Source organism: Prinia subflava, chromosome 4, assembly GCF_021018805.1.
Source record: "Prinia subflava isolate CZ2003 ecotype Zambia chromosome 4, Cam_Psub_1.2, whole genome shotgun sequence".
In the NCBI taxonomy this organism is placed as follows: Eukaryota; Metazoa; Chordata; class Aves; order Passeriformes; family Cisticolidae; genus Prinia; species Prinia subflava.
The window spans coordinates 65,809,959-65,825,969 of NC_086250.1; the positions used below are offsets into that span (position 1 = coordinate 65,809,959).

Consider the following 16,011-nt stretch of genomic DNA (forward strand, 5'->3'; position numbering starts at 1 on the left):
CTGTAAATACTTTTCAAAAGCTTTCACTTTGTCTACACAGGTGCCTAAATTTAAGCCTGTCAACTTTATAGAGTAAATAGCTCAGAGGTAAGACCCCTCCAAGGGCAAGCACGCACAAAGATATCACCTCTGCCTCTGGAATCCCCTAACCTGAAGTTTCACTGGGTTTATCCCAGATTATCTCAGTCCTGATGCCCCACTTTCATAAGTTTGAATATCTACAGTGCTTTCCACATGACTCTTTGGCCTTCAGTTATGTTTCCTGGTAAATCTTTTCTTCTGACAGGTCAAGAAAGCTTCACTTTCCAACTGTCTGCAGTTTTGCTGACAGGCAGGAAGCTGACTTCCTTTTAGCTATAGAATAAGTAGCACATATTTTAAGAAGGATCAATCTTGGTATTACTGTGTTTCAAGGCTGCAATAAACACTTCAGACTCTGTGTGTATTCCTGACACTAAGGCCTGATGGCAAGAACCAAAGCCTCCTTTCAGTACTGGCTAAATTCCCACTGGGTTCATTCCTAATTGAGACCACGCTTATATAGACTGACAGAAAGTTTCTCAGAGCAATGAATGTGAAATTCTGCTCCTGTATCTCGAGGGTACTATTTTACATAAATATGCATATGTATTTGCATATATGTTCCCCTTCCTGCAGAGATGGGTGGGTCACACCGCAAATAGTGCTGAAATACAAGCCTACTTGAACTGTTGGCAAGCACTGGAGTTATAGAAAAAAAAAATCATGTGCAGCTATTTCACAAGTGCTTACCCAGCACATAAATATATATTTATGCATATGTATATTTTTCCCTGTAAAACACAGATAATAGTCAATATAAGAGTGCATTCAAGGATGTCCCAAGACAGCTGCACATGCCAGAAAAATAGTAGCAACTACAAACTGAGGATGCTCCAAGCGATGATAATTTGTGACCCAGAGCCAGCGCACACTGGGACAGATGAAAACAACTTGTTTCAAAGCTGCTATTGGGGATCTGACATGTTTATCTATTTGGCCCACATGGGGCTGTGTCTCCTAGCACTGACAGCTCCTGCAGGTTGGCAGCTTTTCAAAAGCTTGTCAGGCCTTGATAGCATTCCTACTCCCGCGGAGCTGGGCGGGTCGCGCTGCGGATCACGCCGTGATAATCGCGCTGACATGTAACCCCGCGTGCACTGTTAGCACAGCCACGGAAAGGGGCACCACTGCTCTGCAGCCATCTACACACTGTTTACCCAGCTGACTACATGTTGTATTTCGTATTTATTTAGCTTAGGGAGTAAAATAGAAAAGGTTTTACGCAAATTCACAAGAAAATTCTATGTACTAAGGTGATGTTTCCAGCAGGATGCCGGAGCTTGGTGTTTCTACAGAATTCTTTCTCCAGCTTTCCAGCCTCTCAACCTGCTATTAAACATCCTTTTGTTTTACATGGCATTTCTGGTGGTAAAGGCACAGAGGCCTTCAGCAGAACTGCTTTCTTTTGCTGACCACCTTTATTTTACTCATATGAAGAAATCACAATTCTTCCAGTTTGCAAATAGCTTGCAGAATTTGTCAGGCATGTGAGGATCTTTCAGAAAAAGACTGTGGCACTTGATAATGCCACTCCAGCAACAGGAGCTAATGGCTTCTATACAGGAAAACTGTAGAGAAAATATATCGCTGCTACAGAAAAATGATTATCCATTGCTAAACTTTATTTATTTATTGACTATAATCACTTTAGCTTTCTGCATTTGCCTGTCATTCTGAAAGACTTCCTTATTAGACTATGGTACTAACTGTTGTTTTATAATGAGGTTTGCAAGCACTGGAAACAGGACAGACTTTTTTCAGGCTGCCAGCTAAGGAAGTTTTCAACCTATTACACAATAAATTTAATAAAAACTACAATGATTTAAGAAACCGGGACTCCAGCAGAACTATTGATTTATTTCACAAGGAAAAATACACCAGGAAATAAAGCCATAACTTAATATATGTAAGTCAAATTAACTAATTTAGGTAAATAAATAGGTTTTAAAAAGGAAGTTATTAAATTATATATATGTATACATTACAGAAGGGAACAGGATACAATGCTTTGGATGCTTTTTTGAATATTATTCCAGAAATGTCTTAATATGGAGCTTTAGACTCTAAAACATAATCTTGCCAAGTAATTATAACCACATATGAGAACAAATTATTGGGGATTGTGACTTGGCTTTTGGAGGTATCAGTAGCTCCTAACAAAACAAATATCTGAAATTGAGAGCTTTATTAAAATAAGATGAATCTACCCAGCACAGAGCATTCTAAAGTTCATGTTCAGCTTTGTTTTAAAGAAAGGAAACCCTAAACTATGCAAAATCTTGCATTCTAGTCTCAAAGTTATTATACCTCTCTCGCCCCTTCAGCTTGCTTTTAACACTCCTTCCTCAAAGTCATTACGAAACACTAAACTTAATATTCTAATCAATTTCTATGCATTTTAGTGGCTGTGTGTAAGCAGCTTATTTTTTCCAGACGACTCGCACTCCAGAGGAGTACAAAGGACACACTTCAGACCCTTGTAGTCCCAACATGTGTGGTTTCCTCACACTGGGAAAGCCTGGAAGCCAGCCGCCTGGCCCGGCGCCAACCCAAACTGGGGTCAGTCTAAACACAGCACCGGCAAATGCTACTTTCTGACACTTCACTGCTACTGTAGAGTGTCCTCTAGCATCCTCCTCATCCACTGAGATTTATACACAGCTCCTCACACAACTTCCTTCACTTCATCCCTTCCCTCCACTGACAAGATTCAACCAGCCAAGCACAGTGGAATTAAAGAGAAACGCTAGTGTGACACTGCCTTGTGTTACCCGGGCATTTACACAAGGAGATAGGTTTAGAAAGTTGTTTTATGCCCATGGGGGCCTTGGAAATCATCACACCAGGATGCTCTGCACGGCTTCTCAGTCAGTCCTTCCCAGTTAAATATATTTTGCCTCATGTTTTTTTCTGAAAAGTTAAATATTATCTGAATAGTTAAGCTATTAGTTTACTACTAAAAGAAATAGAAGTATTTGAACTTGCACACATATTTAGTCTAGATATGCAAGCGGTTAGGAATTTTATTCCCTCCTTTCACGTTACCACAGATATGTAAGCATACATTCTCTATTCACCTTAGGAAATGCAAATTTTCCTTCCAATGCCAAGTGAATCTTTTCTCTGTAACATCTACACCACTGTCCAATTGCAGGTTAGTTCTCGTGGCTGTGTCTGTGTTCTGCTCCTCTTGGAAAGCACAAGGTCCGTAATGATCAGTGGTGGTTTGGCCAAAGGGAAAATGTCACCAGCTTGGACTGAGGGGTGGCTCACGCAGGGTGCCACCACCTCCAGCAGGGTCTGGGCTCGTAAAGCCCCACTGAACATAATGGGAGGTGACAGCACTCAGCATCTCTCAGGAGGCAAGCAGCATCCCACAGAAACAGAAATCTGCTTTTCACACAGAAAACTTGTTTTCTACAGAAAGCCTACACCAAAAATGAATTTGTAGTCTGAATATTTGCAATTATAATTAGCAGTGCTGTTATTAATGCAATATCCTGAGGGGGTGGAGGATTTTGAGTTAATTACTGAGATGACAGAAGCCAAGGTAAGTGCTTGATAAAGCATCCCAGGAAGAAATTCCCTGAAATACTCAGGATCTGAGTTTTACAAAAACTGGCATGTGCAGCATTGCTGAAGTCAAGATGAGGAACAAGATATTCCACCTGGTACTGTATCTCTTCTGTACAATGATAGCAAGTGTTGCTCTCAAACATATGGGCAAGATAGTCTCTTGTTCCACCTGTTCAGCCCCTGCCTGCAATCACATGAATTCAGGGTCAGTTACCTCTTCAGAGCTGGCAGCAGAACACAGTAATTTAAAACCCCCTTCTGGTGCCTAAAGAAAATACCAAACACAGCTGAGAATTCATATTTTCTTCCTATCTGGAAGAAGCAGGAAACCAGTTTTCATGTGTTCCAGTGCAAGCATCTGGTTTTCACTCATAGCAGTCAACTGTGCTTACACAAGCTCCAGTTCACCATACTGCTAGAAATATTGAAGGCTAAATTGTCATTTTATTATCTCGAGTTAACACATTGTCACTGAGCATGGGCAATGGACTACAGCAGATCCCAGTGGATGCTTTTCCTATCACTAGCAATTCTAGATATTAACAGAAATGCTAAAATTGCCACTTACTTTTTACTATAATTTAAACCATCCAAATTGCCTCTGCTCTGTTCAGTATTACAGTAAAGCAATCCCAGTGATGCCAGGAAGCAATGAAAGAGCTGTCTTCAGTTATTTCCTTCCCAATGCTTTTAAATGAGGAGGGTAACCATGACCAGGAGTTGAGAAGTGAACACTGAACTACATTTTTCCTGTTTGCTGATATTTTGATGCTAATTTCATGCACTGCAGTGCTCTTCCACACAGTTGATCTCTTGCAGGTCATCAGTCACACAGAAGATCATATCATAGGAGAAATTCAATTGATTAAAGATAATATGGATAACTACGGAAGGCGAGAGTATCAAATCTTGGTAAACTGCATCGCACAACAAAATCTGCATTACCCAGTGAAGAAATAAATAAAAACACAAAACAAACAAAAGAATTTAGTAACATTTAACTTAGGAGATAAAATCCATGAAAATCACACTGACCTTTTTTACATTTTTGTTTACATCCACCAAGTTGAGCAGGAAGATGTGGTCCTTTGCCCCGACTAGCAGCCGGCCCCTCTCCTCATCTAGCAGCAGGGTATGAAAATCAAGCCCCTCTGCTGAGCCCAGGAATGGGATGCAGCTGTTTGAAAGCAGCAAGTCTGTGGGAAAATGAAGAAAATCTTTATAATCAAAATGTTTATATATGACTCATCAGTGTCTTTTATAAATATATGCATGGAGTACACCAGTGAGATAAGTGTAGTCTTGGAGCATGTCTTTCCAGAGTCATAACACAGTTCCTGTTAACTTTGGGGTTCTCTGGGGTTTCTTTACTTCCAAATTGGGTAATATTTTCACAAAATACTTTTATATATAAAATCTTTTTAATAAACTATCTGTATGGAATAAAAGAATCAGAAATTCAACATAAATTAGAAATCACAAAGGACAGATCTTCGCAAAATGTGTGCTATATCTTTCCATCATTCTAAGAAAACTCATTATGTTAATATAAACATACATAACATCCAACAACATAAGCAACACCTCTAAGATCCCTATTAAAATCAAAAATTTGACACTAGAGTTTTACTGAGAATTAACAGTAGCTTCAAATTTCTTTTAAAAGGTAATTAAGAAAAAAATGATGCTCTGTAAAACTACTGAAAGAATCCATAATTCTGCAAAAAAGCTAAAGGGCTTTAAACATAAATTCTGTAACATTCTGCCTAATGAATACTCTGTGGACCTAAGTCTGGATGAGGACACAAACAACATATAGAAAAGAGCACAAGGATAGTTAAGTCTTGTTGGGTAGTCATTGCTTTGGGGAAAAGAAAATAAACATGTGAATCAGTTCTTCCACAAGCAAACTCTCCAAGATAAACTGTTTGGAAATCATCAGACAGAAAGGCAAATCCTGTATTTAACTGAACATAAAATGAAGAGCATTTCCACCCTCCTGGCACTGGAGGGACAATGTAGCATTCCTGCTAGAAAAGCCAGACTTACTGCAAAGATATTTGCACATCCTGATCATGATGAAAATTAGGGCCAATTTGGAGAAAAAGTCTTGAATGAAAAAAAGGGAAAAAACCCCACCCAAACATTTTTCTCCAAGGTCTTTCACAAACCATGGCAAGAAAAGATTAAGTTCTGGTGTCGGCTAATAAACAGCACTCTGGAAGGGAAAATATTTTATCATTAATAATCTAACTGGAACATAATTATGACAATTATTCTTTGGCTCAGTCACTTCTATTTAAGTTTATGTGCGTTTGTCTGGCTCAGTGCAGGGTGTTGTTAAGGTACAATCTGAAAACAAATTGTCATGCATTGCCACTCCTATTCCCCTAGGTGAGATTTATTTTGGCAGTGCTTTGGAAAAAAATTCCTGCTTCACACTGAAAAGTTATATCCAATGCTGGGCACCAGCAGTGTCCTTTCTCATATATTTTTTGCGAAGACAAAGATGTCAGGGTTTGGCTTTGAAACTAGTAACATTTTAAAAGATCTGTTTATTAATTACCAGCAAGATCATTTAGGAGCAGCTTATGGTTAACATGGTACTATAAAAACCTCAGTCCTCACCTGCAGGACACAAGTAACTGACATACAGAATATGAAGGAAAATTCCTTCTCATCTGCAGCCACAGGAATTTGATCTAAGTAAGGATAAAGGATATGCATGTGCAAATACTGCAAACGTTTTCCCTGCTAAGAGCCATGAAAAGCATGGGCCTTTACAAGAGTGTCAGTTGTAAAAATATGTAGATTTGAGTCTCCACATACATGAAGGATGATGACTGAGATGGCTCTCTACCTCCCTTTTCCTTCTTATTTGAAACGAATGATCTCTAAAGAGACCATTCCAAATAGACATTTGTTATCTGTTGTTTAACAGTTCTAGAATTTCTCTGTAAAAAAAACCCACCTAGAACAGCTAGAATAGTGAGGAAAAATGCTGCCTCACGTCTGAAATGCCCAAGTGGGAATGAGCCCTGTCTGATGCCTTGTACAATCATTTATTTCACTACATTGTAAGGAAAACATCTGTGGAATATTCCAGATTGAAATGACAACACTGCACACTCCTTTCTTACTGACGCAGATGACAACACATGTTGCAAAGTGGTGAAGAATTAGGTTTGGGCAGCTATTTACTATTTAAAACAGCTTGGATGTAAGACTCTGAGCATGACTATTAGTAGGATTATAACTGTAACATAACCTAATAAAATTTCACAAGTAAACATTAACACAGGGCTGATTAAATTGCAGGCAAATGAATCATTGTTCTCACTCCATAAAACAACACAGTCCGATCTTATGCACTGAAATTTCCCTTCACAGAGAGACACATTTACTATCACCAAGGATATTACACTGGAAAAATTTACTGTGAAAAGCACATTTCCCAATGATTTCCAAGCTTAGAGCAAGCTGTCGATTTGAATGACTGCATCTCTGTAGGCTGGCTAACACAGAGCCAGCATTCTCACAAGGCACAGTAACAAAGTTAGTTACACGGATGGCCTTTCATGAGCACATGTTCAGCACTCAGTGTCATAGTCTCTATTTGCTGTTTTCCTCAAAAATTAAATAGTTTTTTTTCCCAGCCTGGTGATTAAATAAGCATCCAGCTACCTCCCCTTCTGGGTTAATATTTCAGAGTGGTAGAAACTGGAATAGTGACTAGGTTTTACTCATTTAGAACAGCATCTCAGTGGACTTGGCTTACTACAGCATGATCATTGCTTTCTTAAAAAATCCCAGCAGCAGAGCCACAGGAAAAAGCCTTCAAAAGTAAAAGTGTCATTCTGTTCTCATAATACATATTTGTATTTATAAAATGTATTTAGACTTGTTAGCATCAAGTCACGTGTGTGGTGACCATGCTACCATTCCTCAACTCCAGCATGGTGTAAGAACGCAGCAATGTGGAACCAATTTGGCTGAGACTCCAAATTCGCTTTGCGACCAGTTACAGACTTTTTTAATGACAAGTCACACCTAAATTAGCAGAAAGAGAACATCTCAGCCTCTTTCAAAACAGTTACACCTAATGACACCTTTGACCGACTCTGAAATTAAAGGCTGTATAATTTTCGTATACAGCAAAGAACAAAGGTCACATCACCTTCCTTTAGGTAGCAACAAGTCAGTCCTTTCTCATGCTGGAGAATACATATGAAGATTTATGTCAGCATTGTAGAAATTCTCAACCAAACTTTTGAGATAAAGAAAAGTATTTATGACATGACTGCGGCAATCTATTCAGTTCCTAAGGTATTCTGAGTTTAAAACTGACCAGGTGACCCCAGATGTATTCCCCAGGTACAAAGGGGAAGAGAATAAATACTTACAAACTACTACCAATCTCTACTATGTACTGCAAGAAGTAAATTGTATTTTGTTTCACTGCATTTCACCATGAACAAAGGTGTATATGCTAAGTGGCTCCCATTACTATACAATATTATTTGGCCTGCTACAAAAGGTAATGCTCATAGGACAGCAGGGCCTCTCCAAAGGTATACAGATAACCAGGAACAGAGAAAAAATGACTTTTTATTGTCAGAATTTTGTGTCAAAAACTTTGTTATGAGAAGCCAAAAAAGAATTGGGTATTAAACCACATGTTTTCCAGTTAGGGACATATCTGTTCATCTTCAGGACTGAAAAGTCCCCATGGAGCCTACAAAAGTAACTATGTAAAGAAAACATTTACAAAGATTTCTAAAAAAATCAGGGGTTCTCTGCTGCAAAATTTCAGGCAATTCAGGGCATTTTCACTTCAAGTTTCAAGGATTTCTATGGGAATACTTGAGAGAAATGACAGTTAAAACATCCAACATCTCTGTTTGCAAAAAGTCATTATTTCAGGTAGGGGTATAGGAAGAACATTCTCTGACATACAGAGGGTTAAATAAAAAGAATGACAGATTTCAGGCAATTTGAGAAACATCTCTCATTTTATTAATTTTGAAAACATAGATATCCAAATATTAACGTAAAGCAGTAATAAAAGTAACTACAGGATGGCAGTTCAATTACCTAAACTAAGGGTAACTTTGCAAAACAGTAACACTCTGACAGCATTAAAGCTCCTCGGGAAGGAATGCTAATCAACAAGTCCCATCAAAACTCGAACTACCTATTCTCCTCAATAAAGTGCATATACTGGACCTACATCCTCACAAAACCATTAAAGCTAAAGCTCACTGAATAACTCCCTAAACACCTTAGGTGTCTGTCTTTGAGGTCATCCAAATAAGCTGTACTTACAAAACCATCAAAACTATTGCTCATCCAGTATCTACATTAGGTCCCTAACACCCTACGTTTCTCTCTTTAAGCTAAGCTAAGAAACCTCTACTTACAAATCATTAACACTACAGATCACTTTACAACTGTACTAACTACACTAAATGCTGAACAGGCGAGGTTTCTGTCTTCCAGGCAGTCCAAGCAACCTCCATCAGCTTCACTGTCTTCTCTGAGGATGTGCAAGTGGAGCTAGTTTCTGCCTCACAGGCTTAGGACACATCACTGTTGTAACTGGAAGGTGAAGGGCAAGGCAACTCCGAGATGTGTCCGCACAAGGAGTCCTTGTGCTGCAGCATCTTCCTTCCGCAGGAGCAGGAAAGCAGCTTCAGCATAGCCAGGGACCAAAGCAGTAATTATGCAGCGTTCACGTGGCTGCCACAGGCTGTGAGCCCGCCCAGCAGAGCTCTGTGCAGCAGGGAACTGCTCTCAGTGGCTGCAGAGCAGGACCCAGAGGCGATAGCGCAGCTGACCGTAGGCGTGCATGGCCTGTCTGTGGGCGGCCGGATCTCGGGCCAGGTGCTCAAAGAGGTTGAGCGGCTCCAGCCCTGCCATTGCCAGCGGCACGCTGATCTCGGCAGGAAGCCTCTTGCTGCCCAGCACAAAGGGCTCCAGGCGTTTCAGCTGCAGGCAGCGGCCCAGGTATGCCATGATGCCCCAGAGCCGCTCTGCAAATTCACTCCTGCGCCACCAGGACAGAGGGACGGTGGTCAGCACGTGCATGACCACGGTCTTCCAGACAGAGCTGGAAAAACCTGTGCCCCTGAGGAGGCAGGTGAAGACCTGCAGGCATTTCAGGTGCAACATCTCACATGGCACCTGCCTGGCAATGTGCCGGAAGAACTTCACCTCTGCCACAGCGTATGTCTCAGGCCACGCTGTGCTTGGGATGAAGTTGGCCCCGGTGGGCCGGCTTCTCCCAAAGGTCCTGGGGCTGCCTTTCTGGGCCTCTGCGGTCTGGCTGGCCACAAAGATATCCGAGTCCCTTTGGCGCACCCCAAAGAGCACCTCCACCGTCAGGCTCCTCTGGCCTTGGCTCAGCTGCAATTTGCAGGACCGGCTGCAGGGCTGAACCTCCAAGTGCCAGGAGTCTGACTGAGGCACATGCAGCCACGAGGACTTCACCAACTCATAAAACCAGCGCGAGGTTTTCTCCGCGTCCAGGTAGGAGCCGGTGCACAGTGTCCTTAGGAGGCTGCCCTTAGGCTTGCGCTGCAGCTTCTTCTGCAAGTGGTGCAGGAAGCACAACAGCTCCTTGCCCTGCTGCTCCCTCTGGCACGTGCACACCAGCTCCACACCGACGCTGAAGGTCCTTGCTGCCGTCTGCCCTGCACTGTTCTCCTCTAGCAGGAATGTGTGCCCTGCAGGGGGACTCAGGGGCACCAGCACATGGTACACCCCATCCCACTCACGGGGACTCCAACCCTCAAAGGCACTGCCCACTCCAATGGCTTCCTCAGGCACCGGGTACAAACCATTGCTCAAGCTGCCCACAAAGACATGCCTCAAGCTCTCCATTAACTCAGCTGCCACTGAGCAACCTCTCTCCAGCTCCTCCACAGGCCACTGCACACAATCCACTGAAAGGATGCCTTCCTTCCTCCCAACATCTCGGGTGTCTGCTCTGTCTTCAGCTCTACCACTGCCCCTTTCTTCCGTGCCACCATCCCTGCCTTCTTTTCCAGTGGCAGCCACGTTACCTTGTTCGTCTTCTTTTCTATCCTCATGCTTGTTTTCCTCCCCATTTTCACCACCCTGTTCTTCGTCCTTGTTCCTATCATTGTCATCTTCTTTTACCATTTCCTTCATTTCTTCCTCAGTGGCAGCAAAAACACTATGGTCTACTACCTCCCCACTGTGACCACTGCTATCTTCCTGCCCACTCCAATCACTACTTTTCTGGTCACTGGCATCACTACTTTCCTGCACCTTCCCATCTATGTAGTCTTCCTTTCCATCTACATTGTCTTCACCTTCATTTACATCATCATTGTTGCCTGCCTTCATATTCCCACCATGGGTTTTTTCTTCATTTCCATCTCCCTCATGTTCCTTTCCAGTGTCCTTGTCTTGCTCCACCTGCACATCATTGCCTTCAATGCTGTTGTCATTGTCATCTCCTTCACTTGCTCCCACAGGACTGCCTTCACTGTCATCTCCACTGCTGCTGTTGTCCACATCTACAGTCACATCAAGGTTTTCTCTCTCTTCCACAGAATCAACACTCCCTTCTTCCTGTTCTTCGACTTCCTTGTCTTCTAAGGTTGTGCAGGAGCTGAGGCCATTGCTGCTGCTGCTGTCTTGCCAGCTCCTTCTCCTGCAGCTAAACCACAGGCCCAAGAGGAGCAGGACTCCAGCAAGAGCGCAGAATGGCCACTGCTGCAGAGCCCCAAAGAGCGCGGCTCCCCAGCCCAGCTCCTGCTGCTCCGGGGGCCCCTGCTCCAGCTCCTGCAGCAGCCGAGCCATCTCGCGCTGCAGCAGCTCCTGACGCTCCTGCATGCGCCGGTGCGTGGCCTCATCCAGCCCATCGCCAGCAGTCTGCGGGTACTGGATCAGGCTGTGCACCAGCACGAAGAGCAAGGTCAAGAACACCATGGTCTGCAGGGGCACACACAGAAGGGGTTCAGTGGGGTTGGAATGGAGACAGACACTGGGGGCCAGGAGCCGCAGGGATGTGGCCGCAGCAAGGACAGGGCCCCCGGCAGCTGGCAGGCGGCAAGGCCTGCACCGCTGCCCCCGCCAGCCCCGGGGCATGAGCAAGGCGCTCCCGCCAGGGGCTGGCCCTGCCTGCAGGGGCAGAACACACGGCCCGGCTGCTGCCCCCTCTGCCCCAGCCCTCCTCCAGCCCCGTGCCCTCACTGCGTGTGCACTCACCGCTTGCCCAAGCTCTCCTGGGGCAGCGGCACCCGCTGGGGCCTTTTACAGCTGCCCCCATTGTGACACGGCCCCCGCGCTGTCACAGAGCCCAGAGCGCATCCCAGGCCAGCCCCGCCCGCCGTCCCCAGCACAGCTCGGGGAGCTCAGCATGGCCCTGGCACCCAAAGCCCAACAGACACCAAGTGCAGAACCCTCCCTCGGGAACCTGGGAACCCCAGAGCTTCCCTTGACAAAGGAGGCACAAGTGCCTTCCCACAGAACCCTTGTCAAATAGAAATTTGGGTGACATGACTCATGAATGTTCCCAGTATACAGATGTAAGATTTTATTTATTATTCAAGGCAGAACTTTTTTCCTATTAATATTTATTATTTGTTATATTTATTGACATTTACTGTTGTGCTGCATCTCCCCTTCCACACTTTTTACCAGGCTTCAGTGTGTTCTATGAAATACTTGTTAGGCCTTGGCCTTGACACACCACCCGCGATCTGCCCTTTCTTCTTTTCTTGGGCAATCTCAAGCACACCCGTTCGGGACAATTACTGTGAGGGCAGAGGGTGATATCAGCTACTCATTGAGTGAGAAATAAAGAAATCCACACTGCTTGAATGATGCACACGAAGTTGTACCATCATCCACTCTTAAGGCCTACACTTCTTTTACACCAGCACTGTCCTGCCTCACAGGTCTTTTGTGAAAACAAAGATGTCAGGGTTTCTCTCCTGAATGAGGAACACTCCCAAAGATCTCTTTAGTGACTGACAGCAGATCACACACGACCAACTTATGGTTTGCACAGCAGCGTTAAAATCCTCCGGCCCACACAAACTACTTCTTACAGTAGAGATGGCTGATCAACAGCCTGCCTGAAGAATAGGCAAGCCACTGTAATCAAGAAGTACAAGTCTTAAAATTGAAAAGTCCCCGAAACACAGAACTTCTGAAGCTTACCTCACTGCACACTAATGTGCTCTCCCTCAACAGCACATAAAGATGTGTGAAAATAAACACATAAAGAGGAGGTAGAACTTTTATAACCAGAATGTGAGGATAGTTTTTTTTTATATTTCAGCTGATTTTACCATCATGACTTCTGGTTGAATTCAAGAGGCAAAATTAACAGCCCTGCTTTAAAGCGACACAGAAGTGACTGCTGGACACAATCCCCGTTTGAGTCACTTTGTCATTTTTTCAGGAAGCCACACTGGATGGACATTCTTAAAGAAATGGTGGGCTAAACAAAAGGGACACAACTCAGGCAATTTGAGAAAATTCTCTCATTTTATTGTTTTTCAAACACACATATCCAAATATTACCGAAAAGTAGTAAAAAAAGAAACTACAGGAGGGTAGTACAATTCCCTAAACTAAGGGTAACTTGGCACAACAGTTATACACTGACATCACTAAAGGGCCTGTGCAAGGAATGCTAATAATCAAGTCTCATGAAAACTTGGACTACCAATTCTCCTGGAGTAAAGTGCATATACTACCACCTACATCCTCACAAAACCATTAAAACTAAAGCTCACTAAAAACTTCCCTAATAGCCTAGGTTTCTGTCTGTCTGGTGATCTAAGCTACCTCTCCTTACAAAACCATCAAAACTATAGCTCTCCCAATATCTACATTAGGTCCCTAACACCCTACGTTTCTCTCTTCAAGTTAATCTAAGCAACACCTACTTACAAACCATTAACATTACAGATCACTTCATAACTGTACTAACTACACTAAAAACTGAACACGTGAGGTTTTGTCTTCCAGGCAGTCCAAGCAACCTCCATCAGCTTCACTGTCTTCTCTGAAGATGTGCAAGTGGAGCCAGTTTCTGCCTCACAGGCTTAGGACACATCACTGTTGTAACTGGAAGGTGAAGGGCAAGGCAACTCCGACAAGTGTCTGCACAAGGAGTCCTTGTGCTGCAGCATCTTCCTTCCGCAGGAGCAGGAAAGCAGCTTCAGCATAGCCAGGGACCAAAGCAGTAATTATGCAGCGTTCACGTGGCTGCCACAGGCTGTGAGCCCGCCCAGCAGAGCTCTGTGCAGCAGGGAACTGCTCTCAGTGGCTGCAGAGCAGGACCCAGAGGCGATAGCGCAGCTGACCGTAGGCGTGCATGGCCTGTCTGTGGGCGGCCGGATCTCGGGCCAGGTGCTCAAAGAGGTTGAGAGGCTCCAGCCCTGCCATTGCCGGCGGCACGCTGATCTCGGCAGGAAGCCTCTTGCTGCCCAGCACAAAGGGCTCCAGGCGTTTCAGCTGCAGGCAGCGGCCCAGGTATGCCATGATGCCCCAGAGCCGCTCTGCAAATTCACTCCTGCGCCACCAGGACAGCGGGACGGTGGTCAGAACGTGCATGACCACAGTCTTCCAGACAGAGCTGGAAAAACCTGTGCCCCTGAGGAGGCAGGTGAAGACCTGCAGGCATTTCAGGTGCAGTCTCTCACATGGCACCTGCCTGGCAATGTGCCGGAAGAACTTCACCTCTGCCACAGCGTATGTCTCAGGCCACGCTGTGCTTGGGATGAAGTTGGCCCCGGTGGACCGGCTTGTCCCAAAGGTCCTGGGGCTGCCTTTCTGGGCCTCTGTCGTCTGGCTGACCACAAAGATGTCCGAGTCCCCTTGGCGCACCCCAAAGAGCACCTCCACTGTCAGGCTCCTCTGGCCTTGGCTCAGCTGCAATTTGCAGGACTGGCTGCAGGGCTGAACCTCCAAGTGCCAGGAGTCTGACTGAGGCACATGCAGCCACGAGGACTTCACCAACTCATAAAACCAGCGCGAGGTTTTCTCCGCGTCCAGGTAGGAGCCGGTGCACAGTGTCCTTAGGAGACTGCGCTTAGGCTTGCGCTGCAGCTTCTTCTGCAAGTGGTGCAGGAAGCACAACAGCTCCTTGCCCTGCTGCTCCCTCTGGCACGTGCACACCAGCTCCACACGGACGCTGAAGGTCCTTGCTGCCATCTGCCCTGCACTGTTCTCCTCTAGCTGGAAGGCGTGCCCTGCAGGGGGACTCAGGGGCACCAGAACACGGTACACCCCATCCCACTCACGGGGACTCCAACCCTCAAAGGCACTGCCCACCCCAATGGCTTCCTCAGGCACCGGGTACAAACCATTGCTCAAGCTGCCCACAAAGACACGCCTCAAGCTCTCCATCAACTCAGCTGCCACTGAGCAACTTCTCTCCAGCTCCTCCACAGGCCACTGCACACGATCCACTGAAAGGATGCCTTCCTTCCTCCCAACATCTCGGGTGTCTGCTCTGTCTTCAGCTCTACCACTGCCCCGTTCTTCCTTGCCACCATCCCTGCCTTCCTTTCCACTGGCAGCCACGTTACCTTGTTCGTTTTCTTGTCTATCCTCATGCTTGTTTTCCTCCACATTTACACCACCCTGTTCTTCATCCTTGTTCCTATCATTGTCACCTTCTTTTATCATTTCCTTCATTTCTTCCTCAGTGGCAGCAAAAACACTATGGTCTACTACCTCCCCACTGTGATCACTGCTATCTTCCTGCCCACTCCAATCACTACTTTTCTGGTCACTGGCATCACTGCTTTCCTGCACCTTCCCATCTATGTAGTCTTCCTTTCCATCTACATTGTCTTCACCTTCATTTACATCATCATTGTTGCCTGACTTCATATTCCCAGCATGGGTTTTTTCTTCATTTCCATCTCCCTCATGTTCCTTTCCAGTGTCCTTGTCTTGCTCCGCCTGCACATCATTGCCTTCAATGCTGTCGTCATCATCGTCTCCTTCACTTGCTCCCACAGGACTGCCTTCACTGTCATCTCCACTGCTGCTGTTGTCCACATCTACAGTCACATCAAGGTTTTCTCTCTCTTCCACGGAATCAACACTCCCTTCTTCCTGTTCTTTGCCTTCCTCGCCTTCTAAGGTTTTGCAGGAGCTCTGGTAATTGCTTCTGCTGCTGTCTTGCCAGCTCCTTCTCCTGCAGCTAAACCACAGGCCCAAGAGGAGCAGGACTCCAGCAAGAGCGCAGAATGGCCACTGCTGCAGAGCCCCAAAGAGCGCGGCTCCCCAGCCCAGCTCCTGCTGCTCCGGGGGCCCCTGCTCCAGCTCCTGCAGCAGCCGAGCCATCTCGCGCTGCAG

The 16,011-nt window shown here is 45.2% G+C and overlaps 1 protein-coding gene across 3 annotated transcripts in view; it reads right to left on the reverse strand.

The window, feature by feature from the left end:
* Positions 1 to 16,011, reverse strand: part of SEMA3D (semaphorin 3D) — a 134,338-nt gene that overhangs the window by 69,623 nt on the left and 48,704 nt on the right. For all 3 annotated transcript variants that reach the window (XM_063396996.1, XM_063396994.1, XM_063396995.1), the window contains exon 3: positions 4,693 to 4,853. In XM_063396996.1, the coding sequence (XP_063253066.1) occupies positions 4,693 to 4,853 (161 nt within the window). The remainder of the gene's footprint in view (positions 1 to 4,692; positions 4,854 to 16,011) is intronic.